The 23,610-nt window shown below is 35.2% G+C and overlaps 3 protein-coding genes across 4 annotated transcripts; 1 reads left to right on the forward strand and 2 right to left on the reverse strand.

The window, feature by feature from the left end:
- Window positions 1–9,799: 9,799 nt before the first annotated feature.
- Window positions 9,800–15,821, forward strand: LOC105802071 (OVARIAN TUMOR DOMAIN-containing deubiquitinating enzyme 11). 2 transcript variants are annotated; one of them, XM_052633831.1, is made up of 10 exons: window positions 9,800–9,964; window positions 10,596–10,767; window positions 11,524–11,597; window positions 12,377–12,431; window positions 12,661–12,735; window positions 13,706–13,779; window positions 13,892–13,940; window positions 15,149–15,266; window positions 15,409–15,465; window positions 15,575–15,821. In XM_052633831.1, exons 2-10 carry the CDS (start codon window positions 10,597–10,599, stop codon window positions 15,616–15,618), a joined length of 717 nt encoding a protein of 238 aa, XP_052489791.1. In that variant the 5' UTR covers window positions 9,800–9,964; window position 10,596; the 3' UTR covers window positions 15,619–15,821. The 2 variants fall into 2 exon arrangements, with proteins under 2 accessions (XP_052489791.1, XP_012488958.1); XM_012633504.2 differs by having other exon boundaries at window positions 9,801–9,964; window positions 15,182–15,266.
- Window positions 15,822–16,292: 471 nt separating this feature from the next.
- Window positions 16,293–17,014, reverse strand: LOC105802062 (RING-H2 finger protein ATL39). The gene has a single exon (XM_012633490.2). The coding sequence runs from the start codon at window positions 16,995–16,997 to the stop codon at window positions 16,563–16,565; it is 435 nt and encodes a 144-aa protein (XP_012488944.2). The 5' UTR covers window positions 16,998–17,014; the 3' UTR covers window positions 16,293–16,562.
- Window positions 17,015–17,637: 623 nt separating this feature from the next.
- LOC105802053 (protein PAT1 homolog 1) lies at window positions 17,638–23,305 on the reverse strand. Its single transcript, XM_012633471.2, has 5 exons — window positions 23,023–23,305; window positions 22,549–22,700; window positions 21,913–21,969; window positions 20,451–20,523; window positions 17,638–20,258 (listed from the first exon to the last, which is right to left on the reverse strand). The coding sequence occupies exons 1-5, from the start codon at window positions 23,072–23,074 to the stop codon at window positions 18,202–18,204; spliced, it is 2,391 nt and encodes a 796-aa protein (XP_012488925.1). The 5' UTR covers window positions 23,075–23,305; the 3' UTR covers window positions 17,638–18,201.
- Between the last annotated feature and the right edge of the window lie 305 nt (window positions 23,306–23,610).

Consider the following 23,610-nt stretch of genomic DNA (forward strand, 5'->3'; position numbering starts at 1 on the left):
ATCTGACCTTTGAAGCACAACAAATTATTACTGTTCAAGCTAAAATCGGAAGTCTTATTCAAACCAACATGTTGCAATTGCTAAACTAAGGACTCATCTCTCAATTATTTAGCTCGAATCTACTCCACCCAAATTGGTTTAACCCGTAATTCTGCTAACAGGCCCCATCCCCAACCAAACTCAGACGAGCTAACATTGCTCTCAGATCAGTCATCGCTCTATGGCTAAGGGCATCAGCTACCACATTAGCTTTACCCGGGTGGTACTCTATCGTGCAATCATAATATTTAAGTAATTCAACCTATCTGTGCTGTCGAAGATTTAACTTTTTTTAGCTAACAAATATTTGAGACTCTTGTGATCGGTGTAAATGATACATCTTTCACCATACAGATAGTGTCTCCAAATTTTTAGAGCAAACACTACCGCAACCAGCTCAAGATCGTATGTAGGGTAATTACCCTCATGTGTCTTAAGTTACCGCGACGCGTAAGTGACCACCTTACCGTCCTGTATAAGCACACGTCCGAACCCGACGTGAGACGTATCATTGTATACCACAAATTCTTGACCTGATTCTAGTTAAACTAAAATAGGAGCTGTGTCAGAATAAACTTAAGCTTATCGAAACTAGACTATTGTGTCTCAGACCACACAAATGGAGCACTCCTGCGTAACAGCTTCATTAAAGGCAACGCAATCACAGAAAATCCCTCAACGATCCCACTACATTTTTCAGTTGCTTCCACTCAACTATAGCTTCTATTTTTTTTTTGGGATCGACTCAGATCCCTTCCATAGTTACCACATGACCTAGAAAAGCAGCTTTCTATAACCAAAACTCGCACTTACTGAACTTGGCATACAACTGTTTTTCTCGGAATACTTGAAGTACAATACGAAGGTGATTATCATGTTCAATTTTAGTTTTGGAGTAAATTAGGATGTCATCGATGAAAACCATTACAAATTGATCCAAGTACGGTTGGAACACCCTATTCATTAAGTTCATGAATGCCACTGAAGCATTCGTCAAACTGAAAGGCATCACCAGGAACTCGTAATGTCCATAACGAGTCTTAAAGGTGATTTTTTACACATCAGTCTCCTTGACTTTGAGCTGATGGTAACCAGAGCGCAAATCGATTTTGGAGAAGAAGGATTCTCCCTGAAACTAGTCGAACAAGTTGTCAATCCTCGGTAACGGGTACTTATTCTTGATTGTCAACTTGTTTAACTGTCGATAATCTATGCACATCCTCATTGACTCATCTTTCTTCTTAACAAATAACACTGGTGCCCCCACAGAGACACACTCGGTCAGATAAACCCTCTACTGAGAAGTTTCTAAAGCTGCACTTTTAGTTCGGTCAGCTCTTTCGGTGCCATGCGATAGGATACAATGGACATTAGAGTCGTACCTAGTAACAGATCAATTCCAAACTCCACCTCTCTATCCGGATGTACTCTAGGCAATTCCTCGGACAAGACGTCTAAGAATTCCCTCGCGGTCTAGATATCTCCCACAAAAAGTTTTACGGGAACTGAATTGAATACTTAAACAAGGTATGCCACACATCCCCTTTGGACTAGCTTATCCGCTGCCAGAGCAGAGATTACATTAGAGACGTAATCTTAAAGCTCATCAACCATGACCACCTCATCGTTCTCATTCATTCCCAAAGTAACTCTCTTAGTTGTACAATTTGACTGACCCGATATTCTACAATCCAGTCTATTCCATGAATCAAATCAAACTCATTAAAGGGTAATTCCATCAGGTCAGTTGGAAAATACCATACCTTGGAGCTCTAGGGGTACCCGTCTATATACTCTATCAATTCGAATTGACTGACCTAAAGGACTAATCACAGAAAAATTGTTAGTAGTATATTCAGCAATTAAACCCAGATTTATAGAAACCACACTAGTTATATACGAGTGAGTAGAGCCAATATCAATAAGAGCATAGTACAAAACATAATCAATAAAGAAGGTACCTATAATAACATCAGCATTATCGCTCCCCCCACGGCGTCTCTACCCAGTGACGAGCCTCAGTTTGACTTGCACCACTACCCGGTGCCTTCTGTCCTCTCCTAGAACTATTACCGCCTCTAGTAGTAACGCGACCTCTAGGTGGTTATTGAACCACTTTCAGAGGCTGAACAAAACCAGAAGTTAAAGTCTGTACCGCAGCTGGTACCTAATCTGGTCTACGAAGGAAATCTATAAATCGATGTTCCATCAACCCGCAATGGAGGCACGCTCCTAACTTCTTCCAGCACTCGTTCGGATGACACTTCCCACAATCACTGCACAGCTGAATCTCAGTCACTATAGCTGGGCATCAGCCCTCAGGGGCTGGTCAAACCTCGTCCGCTTCTTAGGGTGCTGACCAGGACTAGGGGGAACTGAATCCCTCTTAATCTTCTCTGATCCCTCTCACGATCATGCCGCTTGTGCTCAGTGTGCTTCACTTCTTCCACTATCTTTGCCTTGTCAACCAAAACTGCAAAAATTCGCTCCCTCTGAGGAGCTATCAGAACCCGTAAATCATATCTCAATCCCTCATCAAATCTCACAAACTTGCCATAGTCAGACGCTACCAAAGTCCATGCATACCTACTCAGTCACAGAAACTTAGCTTCATATTCAACCACAAATCGGTCACTCTGAACTAGGCTCATAAACTAGCGTCGACGAGCCTCAATATAACTTGCCCTCACATATTTACCTTGGAAGACGTTCTTGAAATAATCCCAATTAACCTGTTCGGGCTGAGCACCTTGCTCAACTGTTAGACACCATTGATAAGCTTCGTCCCGGAGCAGGGACACAGCACCCTTCAATTTCTGAGTGGGAGTACAGTCAAGATCAGTCATAATGCACTCGATAGCCTTGAGCCAATATTCAGCAATAGTAGGAGCGACTCCAATGATACCCCTGAACAATTCAGCTCCATTCAACTGAAGTCATTTAATAACTGACCTTTGGCCTCCTAATCCCGAATGGGTCCCTGCGACCCTCTCCAGTGCTCGAATCATGGCTTGGGACAGTGCATCATCCCCAGCTGTCGAAGTTTGAGACTCCATCTCATCAGTGTGATTACCAATTGTCTCGTTGGTCTCCAGATTGGGTATACTACCTATAGAGGATGACTCTGCTTAGTTCCTCCTCAGCGTCCTCGGCGTCCCCGAATACCACGTCCATGACTACTGCGCGAACTCATTATGGCAATCTAGCTACAATGTCAAAGTGCACAGATCAATTCAAACATTCAATAGGATGATTTCACTAGTTCACATCAAAACATTTAACCAAACAACAGTTTAGGTATTACAATCTATATAACAAAGCAGAATTACTTACAAGGTCAGCGTCGGAGGCTCAGTTATTCACTAATGTTTCAGTTTTTCCATATTAACTCAGATACTAAGTTATCACCAACCTACTGTTCTCACACATTATGAGCCCAAACACAGTCAGAGTTTGACAAACCTGGCTCTAATACCACTAAATGTAACACTCTAAACCTGGCCTAGACGTCCAGTCCAAGATTAGAGAGTTACATCGTCGATACTCAAATACCACGCAGATAACACAATAATACTAAACCATACTTCGCATAATATTCATCACAAAGATTAGTTAAATATACAATCTTTTAAAGTCCTACTATCATAGTTTACTGAAATTTCTACAGTAATTAAAAGAAAAAAAGCTTGACCGAGCTTCTACGGTGTCGACCCGTTCAAGACTGAGAACCACCTGAAATCCCACCAACAATAAAGTGAGTTCTAAACTCAGTGCATAAAGAAGTTTGTCCACATAAACACATTTATGAAACAATATCTGTATTCAAAGATTCGATCTGATAACAGAAACACTTCTAGTTCAGATCTAAGACATAGTGATTTCAGATGCAGAAACAAATTTCAGTTTCATATAGAACAGATCAGAGTTAGATGCAGATATTCCTAATCCCTATCCGCTACACACCATCTTCGTCCGTCCCAACACACCGTTAAGGTCATTCAATACCCAACCAACCCTACACACCATAGAGTGTCTGTCTGACACGTGTATAGAAACGCAGCTTAGCTACTAGATCATAATACGACAAAATGATAGAATCAGAGTTATACATATGGTGGCCTAGTCACTGATTTAGAACAGATCATTTCATTCTTCTTAATGTCCCAACCTATGCATATGCAGAAAATCAATATCAACAATATGTATTCAGTTATTCTAGTTTGTTCCATAAGTAAATAGCATAGTTCAATATCAAACTAAGCATTACAATGCACATACAGGTATAGAACTCATGCAAAGGTCACAGGGTGTTAGAGAGTTATCATTAAGTCAAATTCAAACTATTCGGGGACATCAAAATTAGTCTTAAGTAACATTTATAACCTCAAAAATATTTTTAGGCCCTTTTTATATATGCCATATGACCTGGACACACGGTCGTGTCATTGCCCGTGTAGTTCACATGGCCTAGGCAAATGCCTATGTGGTCTTATAGCATAAATTAGAGAATTATATGGCATAGACACACGGCTGTGTCCTTGCCCGTGTGGTTCACACGACTTGGGCACACACCCATGTACTTGCTCGTTTTGTCCTAAGTCACAAATAGTCAGTTACACGGCCTAGACACATGTCCGTGTCCCTTGCCCGTGTGAACCCTGCACTAATATTGTCACACGGCCTGGACACACGCCCGTGTGACTTACCTGTATGACTCTCAATTGATGAGTAGTAAGTTACATAGCCACCCACACGGCCTGGACACACGCCCGTGTACCTGGCCGTGTGGCATTGACAGCCACCATTTTCGGTGACTGAAACTTGCAAAATTTAAGGTTTTTGGTACGCACCAGATTTTGCTTTGACAGGAAAATAATACGAAGACTACCCGAAACCTAATTAACCATTCGATAATCAATCATTTGACTAAAATGACTAAATAACGCAACATTAATACATAATTAATTATGTCAAATAAATCGACACGAGAAAACTTTCAACATCTAACACTTACTGACTATTCAACAGTGCTGAGTTGGCACAACACGCGAAGGATCACTTCCCTCCGTACTCACGCCTAAGGGAACAAAACGACTAGTTATCAGAGAGTTTAAGTAAAACTATCAGAGAATTCCCAATTTAACAACGCATCAAAAATCTAACAAAACTTCACAGAAGTTGAAAGATTCTGACAAAACTTACACAGAAGTCTTTTAATAACTTAAAGTTCTCACTAATTTTCGATATTCACTTGTTGAACACAATCGACAAGGAGAATCAAAGAAGAAAAATATAAAGAAAAAAAAAAGAAAGGACACAGAACGTTAACCAAATTTTAATGAAATTTTTGTCTTAACCACCAAATACCTCCGACAACAAGCAAAAATTCTCCTAACGTATACGATAGGATTCAAGCTCGGGACCAGACGAAATACAGACAGATGCTTAACTAGTGAACCAACAGGCTCATTCTTTATATAGATTCTTATAGAACTATACTTAATCATATACTGCATGGATAGGGGTTGTTCTAAAAGAATAAAACTTTTAACAATACAACTCGATCTCCAGACCTTAAACACAATAGTACAACACAGAACCACAAATACAAAAATTTAATTACTGCAGACTCTCACAATTAAATTCTTTAAATTTTTGGGGGTTATAGCACGAGTCCACGAGAAGGTATGTATCCAAAACTTGATTTAATATATCAAGCTTACTTATGTATCCAAAACTTGATTTAATATATCAAGCTTGCTTTTTGTTGATTATTATAATTCCACATTTTTAGTAGACTGTAACCTTGTATGTTACGGGCTAGAATGTGAATTGGTGAAATGATGAGTTAGCGATGAGTGTTAGAAAGTAGCGAGGAGATTTAGTGAAACCATTTTAGGGTTTCTCTCTCCTTCATTTTGGCACGATTTTTTCTCATCCCCTTAATTTTTTCCATGATTTTCTTCTTCCCTCAATTCACTACTTACAAGATTTTTCGAATCTTACAGCTTGCCGATTTAAGATTGCAGCCTTATACTTATAAGATTTTCCAAATCTTGTGGTTTGTCGATTTAAGATCGCAGCCTTATACTTACAAGATTTTTTTGAATCTTATGGTTTACTGATTTAAGATCATAATCTTATATTTACAAGATCTTTCGAATCTTGTGACTCGTCGATTTAAGATCGCAGCCTTATACTTATAAGATCTTCCTAATATTGCAGTTTGCTGGTTTAAGATTGTAACCTTATACTTACAAGATTTTTTGAGTCTTGCGGCTCACTGATTTAAGTCGTAGCCTTATACTTATAGGATTTTTCAAATCTTGTGACTCGCCAATTTAATATCGCAGCCTTATACTTACAAGATTTTTCGAATATTGCGGCTCGCCAATTTAAGATTGCAAGATTTTTCAAATCTTGCAGTTTACTGATTTAAGATCCCAACCTTATACTTACAAGATTTTTAAAATCTTGCAGCTCACCGATTTAAGATAACAGCCTTATACTTACAAGATGTCCATAATCTTGTAGTTGTCGATTTAAGATCGCAACTTTCTCATGCAATTGATTTCAATTTTAAAGTTGCAAAACCCTAAGAAAATTGACTTAGTGTTTCAGTACAGTTCGCAGTACTTTTACAATGCAGTCTGCAGTACTTTTGCAACATTGTTCGCGTTATTTTTACAATACAATTTGCAGTATTTTCACAATACAACACGTAGTATTTTGCAGTACCAATTGCACTATTTTTAAAACACAACTCGTTAAATTTTCGTTGTACAGTTTGTCGTATTTTCAAAGTATAGCTCTTTGTACTTTCACGATTCAGTTCGCCAAATTTTTGCTGAACAACTCGCCTAATTTTTTGATATATAGTTCTCCATATTTCCATTATACTGCATGTATTTTTACCATACAGTTCACTGTATTTTCGCTATGTTGCTCACTATACACACCGCTGTTATCCCCAATGTTACATGCTAAATTAAGTGACAATTTTAACGGGAAAAAAAACCAAATCAACATCAGTGATACCGCTCAAAGAATCGAAGTTTACATGTTGCTGTCACGTAACAAAGTTTACTCAGTAAGTTTCAATTAAAATTTATGTAACAAGCCCTCAATTACACGAGTAAAGCATGTAAACCGGTCTTAGAAGAGTCACTTTATAACTCTTTTTCGACAAGGTGAGGGACAAATTATTATATAATATAGTTCACAAACCTGAAATCCGGTTCGCCCGGGTGATCCGGAATCTGGCCCGATCAAGGAACTTTCTCTAGCGTGCCACCTCCTTATTTGTACACCTGCAAGGATACCTCTTCGAAGAACTCCTCATAGAATATATTTCAGGTCTAGGGGGGATAGCGTGTCTTCATGTATGACATCTAGTTATCCTCTAACATGTCCCATCAAAGAATCACACCTTATAAATACGAAGAGTAATACTAATAAGAAGGGAGGAGGAGAGAACCATCAACAATAATAATTAAAGAAATCTGAAATTTTATCCTTTAACCTTTAAATTATTTCCATTATTAAGATTTTATTATAATAATATTAAGATTTAAAAAAGACAATAGTAATATTTAATATGCTCAAAAATAGAAAATTTACCAATGACGTGATGTACGAAATTATAGCCTAAATTATTTAAATCATAATTAATCAATTCTTGAAATGTAGTTTTGCAAAATGTGAGAATTCAATTTTATTCTTCATCAAAGGAAGAAACAAATTTGTTCAAAAGAAAAAAAGAGTTTAAAAACAAAGCAACTTTGTATTTCAAATAAGTCAAATATTTAAGAAAAGATAAATGTAATTAATTTTCGTAAAAATGTAATTTATTTTTTACGTATTCTACAGACATAAAAATATTTATTTACTAATTATATGATATTGATAATTATAAGAGTTAAGCAATAAAGTTACTTCAAATAGGGTTTTGAGATTCAACGTGACAAAGTTGATAATTATAGTTGATTGAGTCTTGGCTCGATTGGTATCGATATTATTGTCAATATAGAAAAATATGAGTTCGAATATACTAAAGCGTATTGTCATTCTATTTAAGGGTTGAGAGAGATTTTGGATAATTTTAAGTATAAAAAAAGTCGATATGATAAGAATTTTAATAAAATTAATATTACAATAAAACATAGTCACTATAGAACATATTGAAACTATATTGCAAAAACATGTAAACATGAAGATTTGTTAATTTTATTCTCAACTTATTTTCAATCAACATATCTTCTATCTTTCCCACACTAATTATATTTATATATTTATGGTTTATTTTGTTCTTCTTTATTTTTCCTTATGTTTTCTTTTAGGAGGAATGGATGATTAGTATTTCCTTCACTACTCTATCATTTTTGCTTAGGTGCTTCACCAAATTGCAAAGCTTGGTTTAACAACAAATGAAAGTGGAGGACTGAGTAGGAATATATATAAATATTAAAATTCAATCTTTGAATAAATATATTAAGCAAAGTACTTAAAACAATAAGATCAACACTTCTATTGATCCTAATAGAAAAAAAACCAAATAATAATATCATATATAATTCAAAAGAAAATGACTATTGAAGAGAAAATCTCAAGAGCCATATCATTAAGGATTTCATTTGGTAACAAATTCTTAATTCTTTGCACGTCCTTAAAGTATTAATATCATATTAATTAAGTATTTTCATTCGCCTAACTATTAATTTAAACTTTAAAGGCCAGCTCAGATATGATATAGAACATATTTAAAATACATTAATTATTTTGTAAACACGTTTGAATTATTTTGTAAACACGTCTACACCTGTCGCATGGATAATTTAAATTAAAAAGAAGATTACATTGACATTTTCTATTTTCTTGGTTAAAACATTAGATCGAAATTGCTTATATTACACGCTTTGCTTTAGATTAGAGTAGATATTTAATGGACATAATTGATATAATGTTAAAATTGTAAGGACTCAATAGAAAAAATGAAAGAAGAAATTATGCAGAAGCGTGTGGGAATGGCGTTTGGTCCAATCCAAGTCTACCCATACAAGTAAAGTTTATTAATACGTTTAACATTTCTTCAGGATAATGTCTTAACAATTCTAAGTTTCATTTTCTGGTGAGTTGTATGGATGTATATCGATTATATAGGCTTCAACCATTAATTGCAGTTTTAGTCCTTTCTAAAATCTTAATACTTCATTTTAATTTTGTTATGTACTTATGATCACCAACCCAAAAATTAAATAAGATTCAGGTCGCCTACCGCGACCCGGCTAGGGCCCACCAATTGGATACGTGCAAGCCTTACAGTACAAAGTCAGCAAGGGAAACATGCATAAATTCTATTAAGAACGTCAATTCTATGAATAGTAGCTATGTATAAAAATATTCAGTTAGCCCCTTTTATGGGACAAAACGGAAAATTACTTAACAAATCTCTTTCTCAATTTAAAAATTCAATTTAATCCATTTTAAATACAAAATTTTAGTTTTGATTTCATTTTTTAATTTAACTTATTCTATAATTATATATACTTATAATTTTGTATATATATACTTTCAAGGGATCCATTTGCACTAATATAACACATTATAATAATTTTTAATATTTTAATAATTCACTGTGAATTTAAAAATATTTCATTTATATCCACCAAAAAGAATTTCACCCTTTTTTTGTTTTTTTTTCCCTTATACTTCGTATTGACTTATTGTAATAATAACAGTAAAAAATCAAACATTCAGACAACTATTTTGACCATTCCCTTCTTTTTTTCTTTTTTTTTTTCCATTTATTTAAATAAGCAAGGCTTGATACGATTAGAAAACGTTTCAGCTTCAGCTGAGAAGATCGAACGAACTATTCAATCCTACATCAACAAGTTCCCAAAGTTGTTCAATTTTTTTATTCTGGGTATTCTCTATTTCCAATTTGTTTTTTTGGATTTTATGTGGCTATGGCTATGGCAATGGCTGTTTTTTTGTTTTTGTTCTCACAGTTATGTTCATTCCCTTGCTCCTGTCTTACTTGGATGACTCGTTCTCTGCTTGGTAGCTGAGAAAATGGAAGAAAAAAAAAGATAATTATAGGAAATTCATTGTTAATTTGGAATTGTTTTTGTTTAGTATAGACTTCTCCCAATCCATTTCAGCTGAGAGTTATAAGCATCACAGTTAAATGATCCTACCCCTTTTTTAATCTATCATATGCTTATATGGAATATAAGAAGAGCTATTCTAGGAACCATTATTTTGTCTTTTATTTTCTGGGTTTTTTAGGGTATGGGTATTTCTAACATACCCATTGAGCATCTGGATAACTTGGATTTTTAAGCCACGGTTTTAGGGATTTCTTTTCTACTTTTGAGGATTTGCTGTTAAGCTTTTAGGATCATGGATGATTGTTAGCTTTTGATTGATGTTCTTATGTTTGATATTGTGTTTGCTTGATTTGGAGGGTTATCAACCTTTTCCTATCAGTATAATTGATGGCCTAAATTCTTGCAATCTCATGTTTTCTTGGCTGAATATTTTTATTGAGACAGTATGAGTGAAGGGCAGCACAATAATGCAAGTGCAAGCTCCAGCTCGAGTTTGAATAGCAGTTTCCAAGATACAGAGGATGACCAAGCCATAGCAAGCATCTTAGCAGAAGAGGAAAACTTGCACTACAATGCCAAGCTTGGAAAACGACTCTCTCATCTGGATTCCATTCCGGTATAATCATCTCTTATCTCTTATTTGTTAGTTGGTCACTTTGTTGAAAAACTATTTGCAATTGTTTTAAAACTGTACGGCATTGCATTGCCGTAGTAGTTTATTTCCTAAAATGCAATCTATTTTCTTCTCTTTAATTCCACAAGGACTATGTTCTGCTGAATGAAATGCTATAATTTGGAAACTTTAGGAATTATATGTCTTCTACAATAGGTGCCTATAATTGTTCAACATTGTGTTATTTTCATCACTTCTGAGATTCCAGCAATATTTCTTTCTTTGTTTCGTTCTAAAGTTTTCTTTTCCCATTATAGTTTGTTTTCTCGGTCCTTGAGTCATATGCATTATTCTTGCATAATTGCCATTGCCTGAAGCAGACATTCTCATAATATGAAATAGATCATTGATCATTAGAATTGGTTAAAACATGTTCTTTGTGCATCTTCTGTTTCTGTTGTAATTTTATGACAACTCAAAGTACAAGTGCAGCATGACTAGGAAGAGTGGTATGGTCCTTTTGTCTTTAACGTCTCTTACCATAGATATAGGAGTCTACCAAACAGTAAGTTAGTGCCATAGTACTACCTTTTTGTCTCTCTTGCACTTGATTAGGAAATTGTGAATTCAATCTAACATGGTTTTCAAAAGACTATTAAGCCTATTTTGGGCTACTATAATGATTAATTCAATGTCTGTCCTCACCTGCATTACTTTCTATTTGTCTGATTATCGTTGACATGATCATTTTGTTGACAGCACACTCCTCGTGTCAATGGGGAAATACCTGATGTGAATGATGCAACCTTAGATCATGAGCGACTGTCTGAAAGGTTGCAATCTTATCATAATCACTATATCAATTTCTCATTGATCATCTCATTTTAGGTTGTTCAGTACTTGTAGTCTGCCCCACTTTAGGGTTTTAGAAAAATAAAATGGTTTGGACTGCAGTTTAGTCTTTAATTCTGTGCTTGCTATGATGTTTAATTTGTCTGTTTCTTTTGAGGGAGGGAGGGAGATTGATTGACTTCAAGTTTGGAAAATCCTCTTGAGAAATAATTTTTAATAATTTGATGTATTATATGGCTCCAAAAAGGCTAAAACCAACTGCCTTCCTTATCAGGTTTGTTTTTATTAATTTTGTGGTTAACAAGAGCACAAAATGAGCTGTTGGTTGGTCTCGGCATTTTCGGTGGACTACCAATGCTGCTTTCTTTTCAATATTTGAAACCATAACATAACGAATACATATTCTTTTCATAAAAAAAATGTTAAAACTACTGGAAGAGTAACATACAAGTCAATTTAATAAAATAATTTGGATGAACCCCTGCTCTCGCATTCTCATTTCAGACCCTTTATAGCCTTAACTTATCCTTGTGTGTTTGATTCCTTATAGTTGATATGTCAGACACACAGATACATGCCCATGCCTGACACTTGTACTCGAGTTCTGGCAACATAGCAAATACGACATTAACCTGAAGAGACAATTCCTGACATGATGGTTGCGATTTATATGATATCCAGCCTTTCACACTCTACATTTCAGATATCCATTTAAATTGGTTTGTGTTTATTTAGTTATCATATGTTTTTTCTTGTTCAGGTTGGCTACTTATGGTTTAGCTGAATTGCAAATGGAGGGTGATGGAAATTGCCAGGTCTTTCTTTTTTGCTAGGATTAATCCTTTCTCTCTCCTCACTTTTTATACCCACATCTATCATGAATATTATACCTATAAATATTTCCATGCACAGATGCACACATATGCAACAATGAGATTTCAATGTGAAGTCAATGATTATTTGCATTATTTTGTCTCCGTTTTCCTTGATAAATCTTTCTTGATGTTGTGTTATTTATTTATTTATTTATTTTTTTCTTTATAGTTTCGAGCATTAGCAGATCAGCTGTTCCGGAATCCAGACTACCACAAACATGTTAGGAGGCAGATTGTCAAGCAGGTAAGGTTTTTCTACTCCGCAAATGCAAACATCTCCTCTCAACTTACTTTGAGATATTATCCTAACAGATAAAGAAGCTTCTTTCCCTTAGCAAATTCTCTGACTTGTTATTTCTCCTTGTTTAAATAGGTGATTTTCATTGCTTTTATTTTAGGCATCTTTTTCTTTTGTTTGTGAGATTTATTAGGTCTCTGCTTATATGGGATATGGTGAAGACATTATATAAAAGATTTAGTCTGACAATATGATATATGCATTTTCTGAAATTGTCTCAGGAACAAAATATTTTTACCAACCTGAATTATAAAACACACGTTAATACAAGTTCTTAATCTCAAAGATTTCCATGTATGTTTTGTATGTTGATACCTAATTACCTACACATGTATGATGTCTATGTTCCTATTGAAAGAACAAAACACTATCTTTTTGGTAATATATAAGGGTTAAGTTCATATTTGATATACCTAACTATAGTCAAAATTTCATTTTGGTACCTTACCCTATTTTTATTTCAACTCTGTTATCCTCTCTCTCTGAAAACTGTCATGCCATTTCATAATGTTGGTTAAATAAACAATAAGTGAGAATAGAATTTGTTAGAGTTGTGTGACCTGAATCCTTGGATCTGTGGAGAGCTTAAGGCCGAGGGCCGAAGGCCCGAGACTATAGCCCGACAGATCCCCGACGGATCATGCAGCACAAGTAGAATCCGTATAGAACTACACTTATTCTAACTCCTCTTGTATCATTCAGTTCTCAACATTATTGAATTTTTTCTCCTCTTCCCGTGGTTTTTTTTCCAAAAGGTTTCCACGTAAAATCGGTGTGTTTTATTTTTCTTTTCTTATTGCTTTGCGATCGTTCTCTATTGTCATTATGTTAGTTGTAACAGAATTTTTGTTCTTATATTTATATTATTGACTCTCTATTATTCTTTTCTGTTTACATTTAATTTCTTATTCCTCAGCTAAAGCATTCCAAAAAGTTGTATGAAGGCTATGTTCCAATGAAGTACAAAGGCTACCTGAAGAAGATGAAAAAGTTAGATATTGATTCTTTTTAATTTCCTCTGGATGCGTAGAAAAGAATTTTTTTAATAATTTAAAATGTGTGAATACCAACTCATTTAGTGCAAAATTTTGTGTTCCACTAGATCCGGGGAATGGGGAGATCATGTCACTCTACAAGCAGCTGCTGACCGAGTAAGTTGAAATTTTCTCTTCTTGACTCCTTAGAATGACTTCTTGTTACTACCCCGTAGAAACGTGTTTTTCGCAAGCTACTGTATATTGTTTGTTTCATCTAAAAAATGAGTCGCTTGGGTCTTCCATTATATCTGAAATTTGAAGAGTTATGTTGAGCCTGAAGTAGCTAAGTTAAGCCCACACAAGCTATGTAATGAAACACTACTTTGTCTGCAACCATTTTAGAAGAAGTCCATGTCCACCACGTTAAACTTGCACATTATGCTCTTATATTAGATTTGTAAAAACATGTTGCATTAGTATATTAAATGGAATTTTTGTTTTTTTATCCTTGAAACTGAATTAATTTCGGAGAAATTTACATCATTAACATCCTCTTTGTGGACATGGCAGACTTTCTCTGCTACTTGCATTCCAATTGCCACTGACTAGGGAACATGTTCGTGAACAAATAAAAAATATGTTCATAAATAATAAACAAACAAACAATAAATAATCATATATCTTATTACTTAGATATAAAATAATCAAAATATTAATATTAATAATTATATTATAAATAAATAAAATAAGCTCACAAACAATCATATTATTAATTATCTAATAATTGAACAATTAACGAGGTCTATACAAGCTTTAAATAATTTATTAGATGAGTTTTAAATGAACATAAAGAGCTTGTTTATGAATATAAATGAACTAAACAAGCTTTGTTTATGTTCCGTTCGCTTAATAAACAAACCTCAAAATCTACAATCTTATTAATGCTTGTTTGTTTAGCTTGATAATCAACATAAATTAAACTGTTCACTGAATGTTCTATTCATTTACAACCTTAGTAAGGTGTTCCATCTTTTTCCCCCCTTGCTTGTTTCACTTTATTTCTCTACTTATCCTCCATTTTCTTTCTATTTTATCTCCTCAAACATATTCTTCATCAAGTAGTTTGTGGAGATTGGATAAAAATTAGTTGGAGAGCTACAAGGTTATAGCATTTAATCTGTCTTTTGCAGGAGATGCATAAGATAATCCATGCTAATGAAATTGAATGAAAAGGCATTTCCATTTGTGTATTAGTTCCATAATCTTACCATGCAACTTTTTCAAGTGCTTGTATGTGGTTGTCTAAAGTTTATTAAGTTAAGCTTATGCAGAAATGCTCAAACCTCTTTGCAACAAGCTTATTTTGTTGTTCTATCTATTAGCTGCTTCATTGGGTTTCTATGTATCAACTGCAGTTCGGAGCCAAAATTTGTCTTGTCACCTCTTTTCGTGACACTTGCTACATCGAGATCATGCCCAAACAAGCAAGTCCTACTAGAGGTACATATTATTTGTCTTGCCTGATTTATTATGCGACGAACCAATGATGCCTTCTCTCTTTCTCCTTTATTTTACCAGCTAATGGTAATGTAATTATTGAAGAAAACCCTAATAAAAAGTTGCTTATTATTGTGTATTCTAGAAATTTGGCTGAGCTTCTGGAGTGAAGTACATTACAATTCATTGTATGCAAGTGGAGGTGAGACCAACTTTAGTAGTTTTCATTTCTTGTTCTTGCATCTTTCACCCAATTCTTGCTATTTCATCGGCCAGATGAATGAAGTCCATATACTTATGTATGTTTACAGATGTTCCTACCAGAGCACCAAGAAGAAAGCATTGGCTTTTTTAGGATTGATATAATATGACACATTCCCAGTTTATTATATCTATTATATGTATATTTTTACTCACCTTTATGTGCCATTCAGAAATAGTTTGCTATTACAAAACTTATTAGCTATTTGATCATTTAACTTTATTTTGTATACAAATAATTAACATTCAGAAAACATAGAAAGTATTGACTGTGCAGCCACTTGTACATTTGCATAAGTTCTTTGTACTCTAATTTGATTCATTTTAGTTCTAGTTTTGAAATTTTAGTCGTGTCCTAAATAGTAGTAGTTAAAGTTAATTTGGTTATATTCGGCTACTAGTTTTTGTATTGTAAGTTGTTGAGTTAATCACTATTCTTCAATTTTGATATTTTAGTTCATATATTTTTGAATATTGAAATTTCAGTCCGTATCCACATGATGATTGTTAAATTCGTTAACTAAAATAATCAAATTCAAAGAATGGTATCGGATTGATTGAATTGCTAAATTGAGAATTGATTATTATTATTATTATTATTTTCTTTGGTTTTAAAAATAGAAAATAATGGTGGTTTTTCAAGTATTTTCTGAAAATAATAAGTTAACATGATATATTTTTTCATATAAGATGCTAAAATTAAAATAAAAATTTAGAATATAGAGTTTAAATTTGCTCATACACTAATAAAAGTCAAATTATAAAATAAAAAACCACAAATTATAAGAAGTATGAAAATCTATTACAAAATGTGCATCAAACATCTCATGTAACCAAGTTTAAACATATCATGTCATGTTCATTGTTTTTTTTTATTGCGAAACACTTGAAAGGGAGGGCTAGAGAGAACAAAAAAAAAAGATCAAACTAACAAACCACAGCCATTGATGAATGTTGAAGAACAGATAAAATGTTATATACGAATATAAAAGAATATTAAACTATGAAACAATTGTAATGCAAAGAAAAGCAGTTAGATCAGGAAGCGTAGATAGAAGCACGACAAAGCGGGCAATGGGAGTGCTTAAGCAACCATCGATCGATGCAAGAAAGATGGTAAACATGTCGGCATTTGCTTAACATCCTGCAACGATCCCCTTCTTTCAGTTCTTCCAGGCATATTGCACAATCCTTGCTTCCACTCTCTTCTTCTTTGGCTGTTGTTTCTTGCGTGCTAATGATATTGTTCTTCTTGTATATTACAACGGTCCCTGCCGGTTGCCGCATGGATTGACGGCCGGCCTCAATGTCTTGAGTCGGATGTCGGAGCTGTCTCCTGGCTTTTTCATAACAAGTCCTTATGATGTAAATTATAAATACTGTCATGGGGAAAGAAGCGACAACACTTAGAATTCCGACCAGATTAAGTGGTGTTTCAACGTCAATCTCAGCCGCTGCTGGTGGCACTGCCATGCTTCCTCCAATGATGAAACACGAGTTTAGTATTGAGTGAATCATAATATGTATACCCAAGTTTTCCCTTCTCAATTTGTTTGAAATTTCACTGAAGATTCTTCCTTAGAGAGCAAGTTAAATCTTTCTAACTATATAATTAGTTTATTTTATTCCATCATGTTTAATACAAGAATTAAAAAATAATCGCATTTTTATTTATATACATAAAAACTAAAGTCACATTGTAATTAACTTTTTTAATTAAAAATATGAAACTATATCTCTTATTGATTCACTTCACTATTGCTATTTTTACTCTTTTAAAAGATAGTCCTACAGTATTCTTTATTTTCACTCACGAGAACTAGTATTTTTATTAAAATTTTAAACTTTATTATTTATTTAGCTTTTATTGATTAACAGAGTTTGATATGGGTTTCTGATCGACTATTGTAGATGACAAAGGAATCAAGGGTGGCTGTCTTTGCACATCTGATTTTCTATTGGTAGGCAGCTCAGTTTCAGTATCTTGACAACGGCTCCAACGTAGAAATAGACCTCTCCCAACGCTCTATAATACCATAGTAAACTCGCAGAGAATACCAGGATTTCACAAGATGTAGATGGCATGATTAGAATTTAGAACAAAGCCAAGACAAGCAACAAATCTTGATTTGCATTTAGAATTAAAAGCAAAGTCTGATCATATAAAACATTTCTTTTTCTATTTTTACAGGTTGATTTTGAATTGCTCTCAGAAGCCAGCCCTTCATCCCCCACCCCCCTTCAATAACTCAAGTAGACTAGAAAAGCCACAAACCCACCCAATTTGGACATCATCGGACTCCCTCAGAGCTACTGTAATTGGAACAGTATAGAAAAGGAGTGTTCCCAAGGTTCAGTAAGCGACCAACTGTACATTCATTTTCATTCCAACCCACTAATATTACGACTCCCCTTGGTATCGGAGTGTCTCAAAGCAGAGCACCAAAATAAAGCTCCCCACAAGCTACACTAACAATTTCCAATCACCAACTCTCCCCCATCACACCACATTCATCTGTGTTGCTAGAATAAATTCGATCAACTTTCATGATCTTAGGAAAAGGGAAGAAGAGAGGAAGGAGGACAATAATGCATACCTCTTCCCCTCTGTTCTCTCATTCTACATCCTATCAACTGCATTGTTCACAACATTTGCATGCTACCCTTCCCTTCTTTATTAGACCCTTACCGTTTCAGAGTTGATTCGGCTAGTACTCCCAGCAGGCGAATTGGATCCGTTCATGGGCACCGAACGCTGAGAAAAGTCCATCAAAAGCTTCTTCTGGGATTCATTAGTGTGAGGAAGACTAGCTCGTAGAAGTTCACAAGGCATTTCACGCCTTATAGCCTCTGAACCGATGACTTCTGTGGTGGGCTGAGTCTGGTTATGTATTGATTGGATTATTGTCTCATATTTACTAACACAGTACTTGGTAAGAAGGGCGAAAAATTCATCGAATGAAGCCCTCCAGAGAGTATAATTAGGCATGCTGCAATTTCCAGAGGGATGACTTAGAAGTTGACTGGCCCTTTCAAGAACTGATTTTATGATAACAGAAGCACCATCCCCAGCAGGGCTTCCAAGAGGCCTAAGTGGTGGTTGCTCCGAAGAACAAACAACTGCAACAAGGCATGCACTAAGTGCACGAAGATCCATGCCATTAACACACACGGAAACTGTCTTTGCAAGGTCATTAGTTGTCTCAGCTGCTTCCAGATCAGCAGAAAGACCACCAAACAAGAATCTCAAGTAACGGAAAATGGTCATGCACACTATTCGCATAAGCTCACTAACAGGGATGAGAACCTGAAGGAGCCTAGTGATGAGCTTCCGGCCTTTTGCAAGGGAGACTAATCTTAGGAACACGATGTCGTCTTTGGGAGCACAGCTAACTGCATGCCCACCTTTGCTAAGCGGATCAACAAGCTGAAGTGATGCTGCCATACCTTCAAGCAGGACCTGCCGCCTCCTTTTGAGCTGAGCCCCACCATCTTGGGGCTGACTGAATTGTATGAGCCGGTCAATATCATCTATTTCAAGAAGAAGGTAGAGACCATCTTCAATGGTGATTCTAGCTGCAAGCATAGGTTCCTGCTCCAGAGGCCTCTCAGTTTTCTGATCAGAACCATCACCTGAGCCCAAGGGAGGATCAACTTCAAGTAGAGGACGGGGTCTACGAATGGAAGAGAGGGGGACCTTCCCGAGTGCATCAACATGGTGATGCAAATGCTGCTCTCCACTGTTACGGGTTCGAGAATGTGATTCTTTTGGGTGAGATGGGTAAAAATGATGTTTAGCCCTGGATCCAGAAGATCTTTTGGCAACACAAGCTTGGTGGTAATAATCATCTACATAAGGATCGTTACCATGTGTGGCGGCATGCTGCATCTTGAGAATACTCTCTATCTCTTCACCAGTCATATACTTGGATCTGAATTGTACCAACCCACTCTCACTTTTCTGGCTACCAGCATCAGAACTTTGCTGAGACAAACGCATGCTCTGCCTGTTTCTTTGTGATGATTTAGTCCGATGTTCCCTAAGATCAGCCAGTCCAAACACCATTTTATGTGAAGGATGAGATTTATACACTTGAGATTGCAATGCAGCAAAATGTGCCAAAGATGGTTGAACTGAATGGTGTATTCTCTGCTGTTGAGGTGACATTAACTGTGGGAACAATAGGCCATTTTGATGAGGTATTTGCTGTTGCAACATAAGATGCAAAAGACCAGCACGTTCTCCATGTAGTAGACCAGACTGGTTAACCCAATGATTTAGCGACATACTACTAAAAGATGGGCCAGGAGATGTTAACTGGGACAAATTACCACCAAAATGTAATCCATGAGATAGACCAGCCAGATGAAGACTGGAGTTGGACAATGAAGAGAGGCTTGCTGCAGAGAAGGGTGATGGAGATCCACTAGTAAGAACTGGAACTTTTAGGTTGCCAGGTGAAGATTGTTGGCATCTGCTACCAGGAGGAGGGAAAGATGTGAAGATTGATGGTTTGGGCTCAACAACTGGTTCACTTGAGAAGTGAGGCTCTGGCAGCTGCTGGGGATATGACGAAGTTCTATACAATGGCTTTAATTCTGAAAAACGAGCAGAAGTCAGTTGTGGCTGTGAGGACCATCTTTTGCTTTCTTGGGAATCTTCTGTTTCGAACATATGCTGATCCATCCAGTTTAAATGCTCTCCATCTACAGCCCAGTCAGTAGCAGATGAACCTGAAAAGAATTTTTCACAATATGAAACATACTTATACTGATATTCTTGGGATAACAATGAGGGATGCTTGACACCGAGATTTTCAAGTTTTTTTTTTTTTTTCAAATTGCAACTGATATTACTTTGTACATTCATCAATAGAGATTGTAACTGCAACATAAAGGCATAAAATACGGCATAATTCTACTTACTTTCCCTTGAAAAAGAACCGGATCTATCACCAATAACTCCTGGATGTCTTGGTCCTGTGACAACCCTATTCAACTGCAGAGAAAAAAAAAACTTTTAAAATCCAATCATAATGAAAGGAGTAATTCTGAACTCCTCTCTTTCTCATTTCACTATCATATAAGGTAAAAGTGGGTCTCACATCTAAACCCAAAATTGTTGGGAAGAGTCAGGATTCAATTTCTCTAAAGTAGTCATAGGAACAGATCTAGCATAGACAAGGTGAAACTCAAAAGGATCGGATCATCTAAAAAGAACTCCCAAAGATATTTTTTTTTAGCCAATTACCCTTAAATTACAACTGCTTACAGGACCCAATGCTCTAACTAATTATCCAAAGCAAAGTTATTTCTATGTCATATGTCTCTGCCTAAGAACATGTCGGTTTTGGTAATGATTATTTTAATTAGACAACCTTTATCAAATCATACAAGCTTCTTCCAAAGCATGTGGCTTTTTGGATATAGATGATGAAATGTAATGATTAAAAAAATGTCATAAGAGACACAATATTTGAACTCCATTGCCTAATTTGTAACATCTCTAAGATACCATCAAGCCATTCCTCAAATTTACTTTAAACAACTATAGCTTAGGTGATTGATTTAATTAACTGAATTAGACTATGCACAAAAGCACAACCTTGATTATTCCCAAAAGAAACCTAAGTGGACAGCATCTTGAAAATATATATGCAGTGTTTATCAACTTAGATGAACGCTGAAGTACAATAATAATAATAATAATAATAATAATAATAATAATAAAGGTAAAGCATGCTTGGTACCAGCATACAAGCCTGATAATAAGTGGTGTGCCACATATGGAGAGACAAAACAGTTTCGGTCCATCTTTCCTTGACATTTTTCTAATAAAATTCATAGCCATATACAAATGCAATTTGAAATGTAAAACAGTTACAGACATAATAAGACAATAGTTTACTAATCTAATTTCTCTCACATTCATTTCATATATCAAAAAAGTCCCATTAGTTATGAGGTCATCAGAAAGAAAATGCATCAAAGAATCTCCTGCTTTTTTCCACTAATGCTTGATAAGTTTCTAATTACCGAGGGTCCATATCATGATAGGCTGTAGATCCATTCCTTATGCCAAAACAGTTAGATATCACAAACTACCCATAATTAGCATCCTTGACCACAAGTTAAATCATCATCTTTTACACAAAGTCCTCTACATGATACAGCACAAGTCAATGTTAACATAAATATCTTCATATATGTTAACATCAGTAGAACATGAAAAATAATCCAAATTCTTTAGAAAAACGAATCAATTAACCATAAAGGCCCAAAGGAACTCAGGAAACAAGCATATTAAGTCTTATAGACAACTGTTAGTGAGAAAGGTTAACTATTGACATTCATCACAGTGCAACACTTATAAATGAAAAGAACATACCTTTGCAAAAGTACTAGCCAAATCATCCATGTCAGATAGTGACCCTAAACTTCCAACCTACAAATTAAATAACAGGTATATTAGAGATGCAATAGTCATATTTCAAAATCAAGAAACACCACAAGTTGAAACCATGATTTGAGTTTAGCACATGATTGATTACTGCATATAGGAGAAGGGACAGGCAGCAAAATCAATAACTAAAAATTAAAAAATATACAAGGCAAAAAGCAAAATGAATTAGCATGAATGCAGAAGACAATGGCATTATTGTTTCATAACATGAACAAAGTTCAACAGAAAGATAATACAATAACTGCTTCACTTGAAGCATGACAACACAAACATAGTAAGGAATCAAATGTTCCATTAAAGCTTTGTTTTATGAGCCCATCCTCCTGCTTTCAGGTGTCCCTGAAAGTGTTAATTTGGCACATGTTAAGTTATGAAACAACATTGCTACAGCTCCAAGTGACAAACAAGAACTTCAGGACCAACAAACTCTATGACATATTTTAGGGTCAGAAATATAATGGAAGGAAAAGGTAGAAGTAGCTACAAAACAATGCAGAAGGATCAGTGTATATAAAACATGGATTCACAGCACAATTCGTAATCAAAGGAATGAAATCTCACATCTCCTCTATCAAACAAATGGTATTCGTCATCTTCAATGGATGCAAAAACAGGAGCTTCCACTTCACCATCTTCCAAACCTCCCAACTCCACTTCTTCCATGGCATTTTGACCAAAAAATTCATACCGGGAAGCATCAAAATGCGCATTATCTGCAAAATTATTAACTAATTAGCTATTCAACAATACCATGAAAGCCGATCAATCAAATAGCTTAACAAACCATCCAATTAATAAACAGAAGAAAAAAAAATCTCTAAAAGCAACAAGAAAGAAAAATAAAAGAGAGAGAGACTGTTTGTTAGAAGGTAAACAAGTAACCAAGCAAAAGCAACAAAAAGAAAGCGGGTTTAACGGTTAAGACCCCTTTGGTAGCTAAGAAAATGGATAAAGATCCAAAGTGTACAAGAAAATTTAATTTCTTTAGATCAAAATAAGCCAGTGAAAGGACTGAAAACAGAAAAAAGAAGAAACCTGAGGAAGTTTGAAAGAAGTTGATAGGAAGTTTGCCATCCGATCTCTCCATATTACAAACCCAACCTACAAGGAAAACCCTAGACACAGCAGCAGCAGCAAGAAGAAGGAGAAGGAGAAGGAGGAGGAGGAGGAGGGCAAGAGGCGTAAATTAAGGGGGATTAGGAGGGTTTTTATTTAGGTAGAAATAGAAGGAAGGAAAGAATGAAATCCCATTGTCTCTCAGTCTCAGAGAAGGAGAGAGAGACGAAGGAGATAATACTAACAAAATTGAAAGAAAAGTGACGAGGGGATTAAAAATTAATTTGTTATATTTAACATTTAAACATATTTCTTAAATTATTCTTAAATCTTTTCGAATTTTTAATTAAATTAGAAAATACTATTTGCATGTGGAGCATAATCGAGTCGAGTTGAGTTTGAATATTATCAAGCTTGATCTCGACTTGATATTTGACTGCATCTCAATTGAACATCTATTTTTAAGCTCAAACTCGGTTCAAGATAAAATCTTGTTATTTGAACTCAAGTTTGATTAAGTTCATTTATCGATTTTTGTACTCAAGCTCGACTAGCTTGACTAAATAA

This window comes from Gossypium raimondii, chromosome 7, assembly GCF_025698545.1.
Source record: "Gossypium raimondii isolate GPD5lz chromosome 7, ASM2569854v1, whole genome shotgun sequence".
Taxonomy (NCBI): Eukaryota; Viridiplantae; Streptophyta; class Magnoliopsida; order Malvales; family Malvaceae; genus Gossypium; species Gossypium raimondii.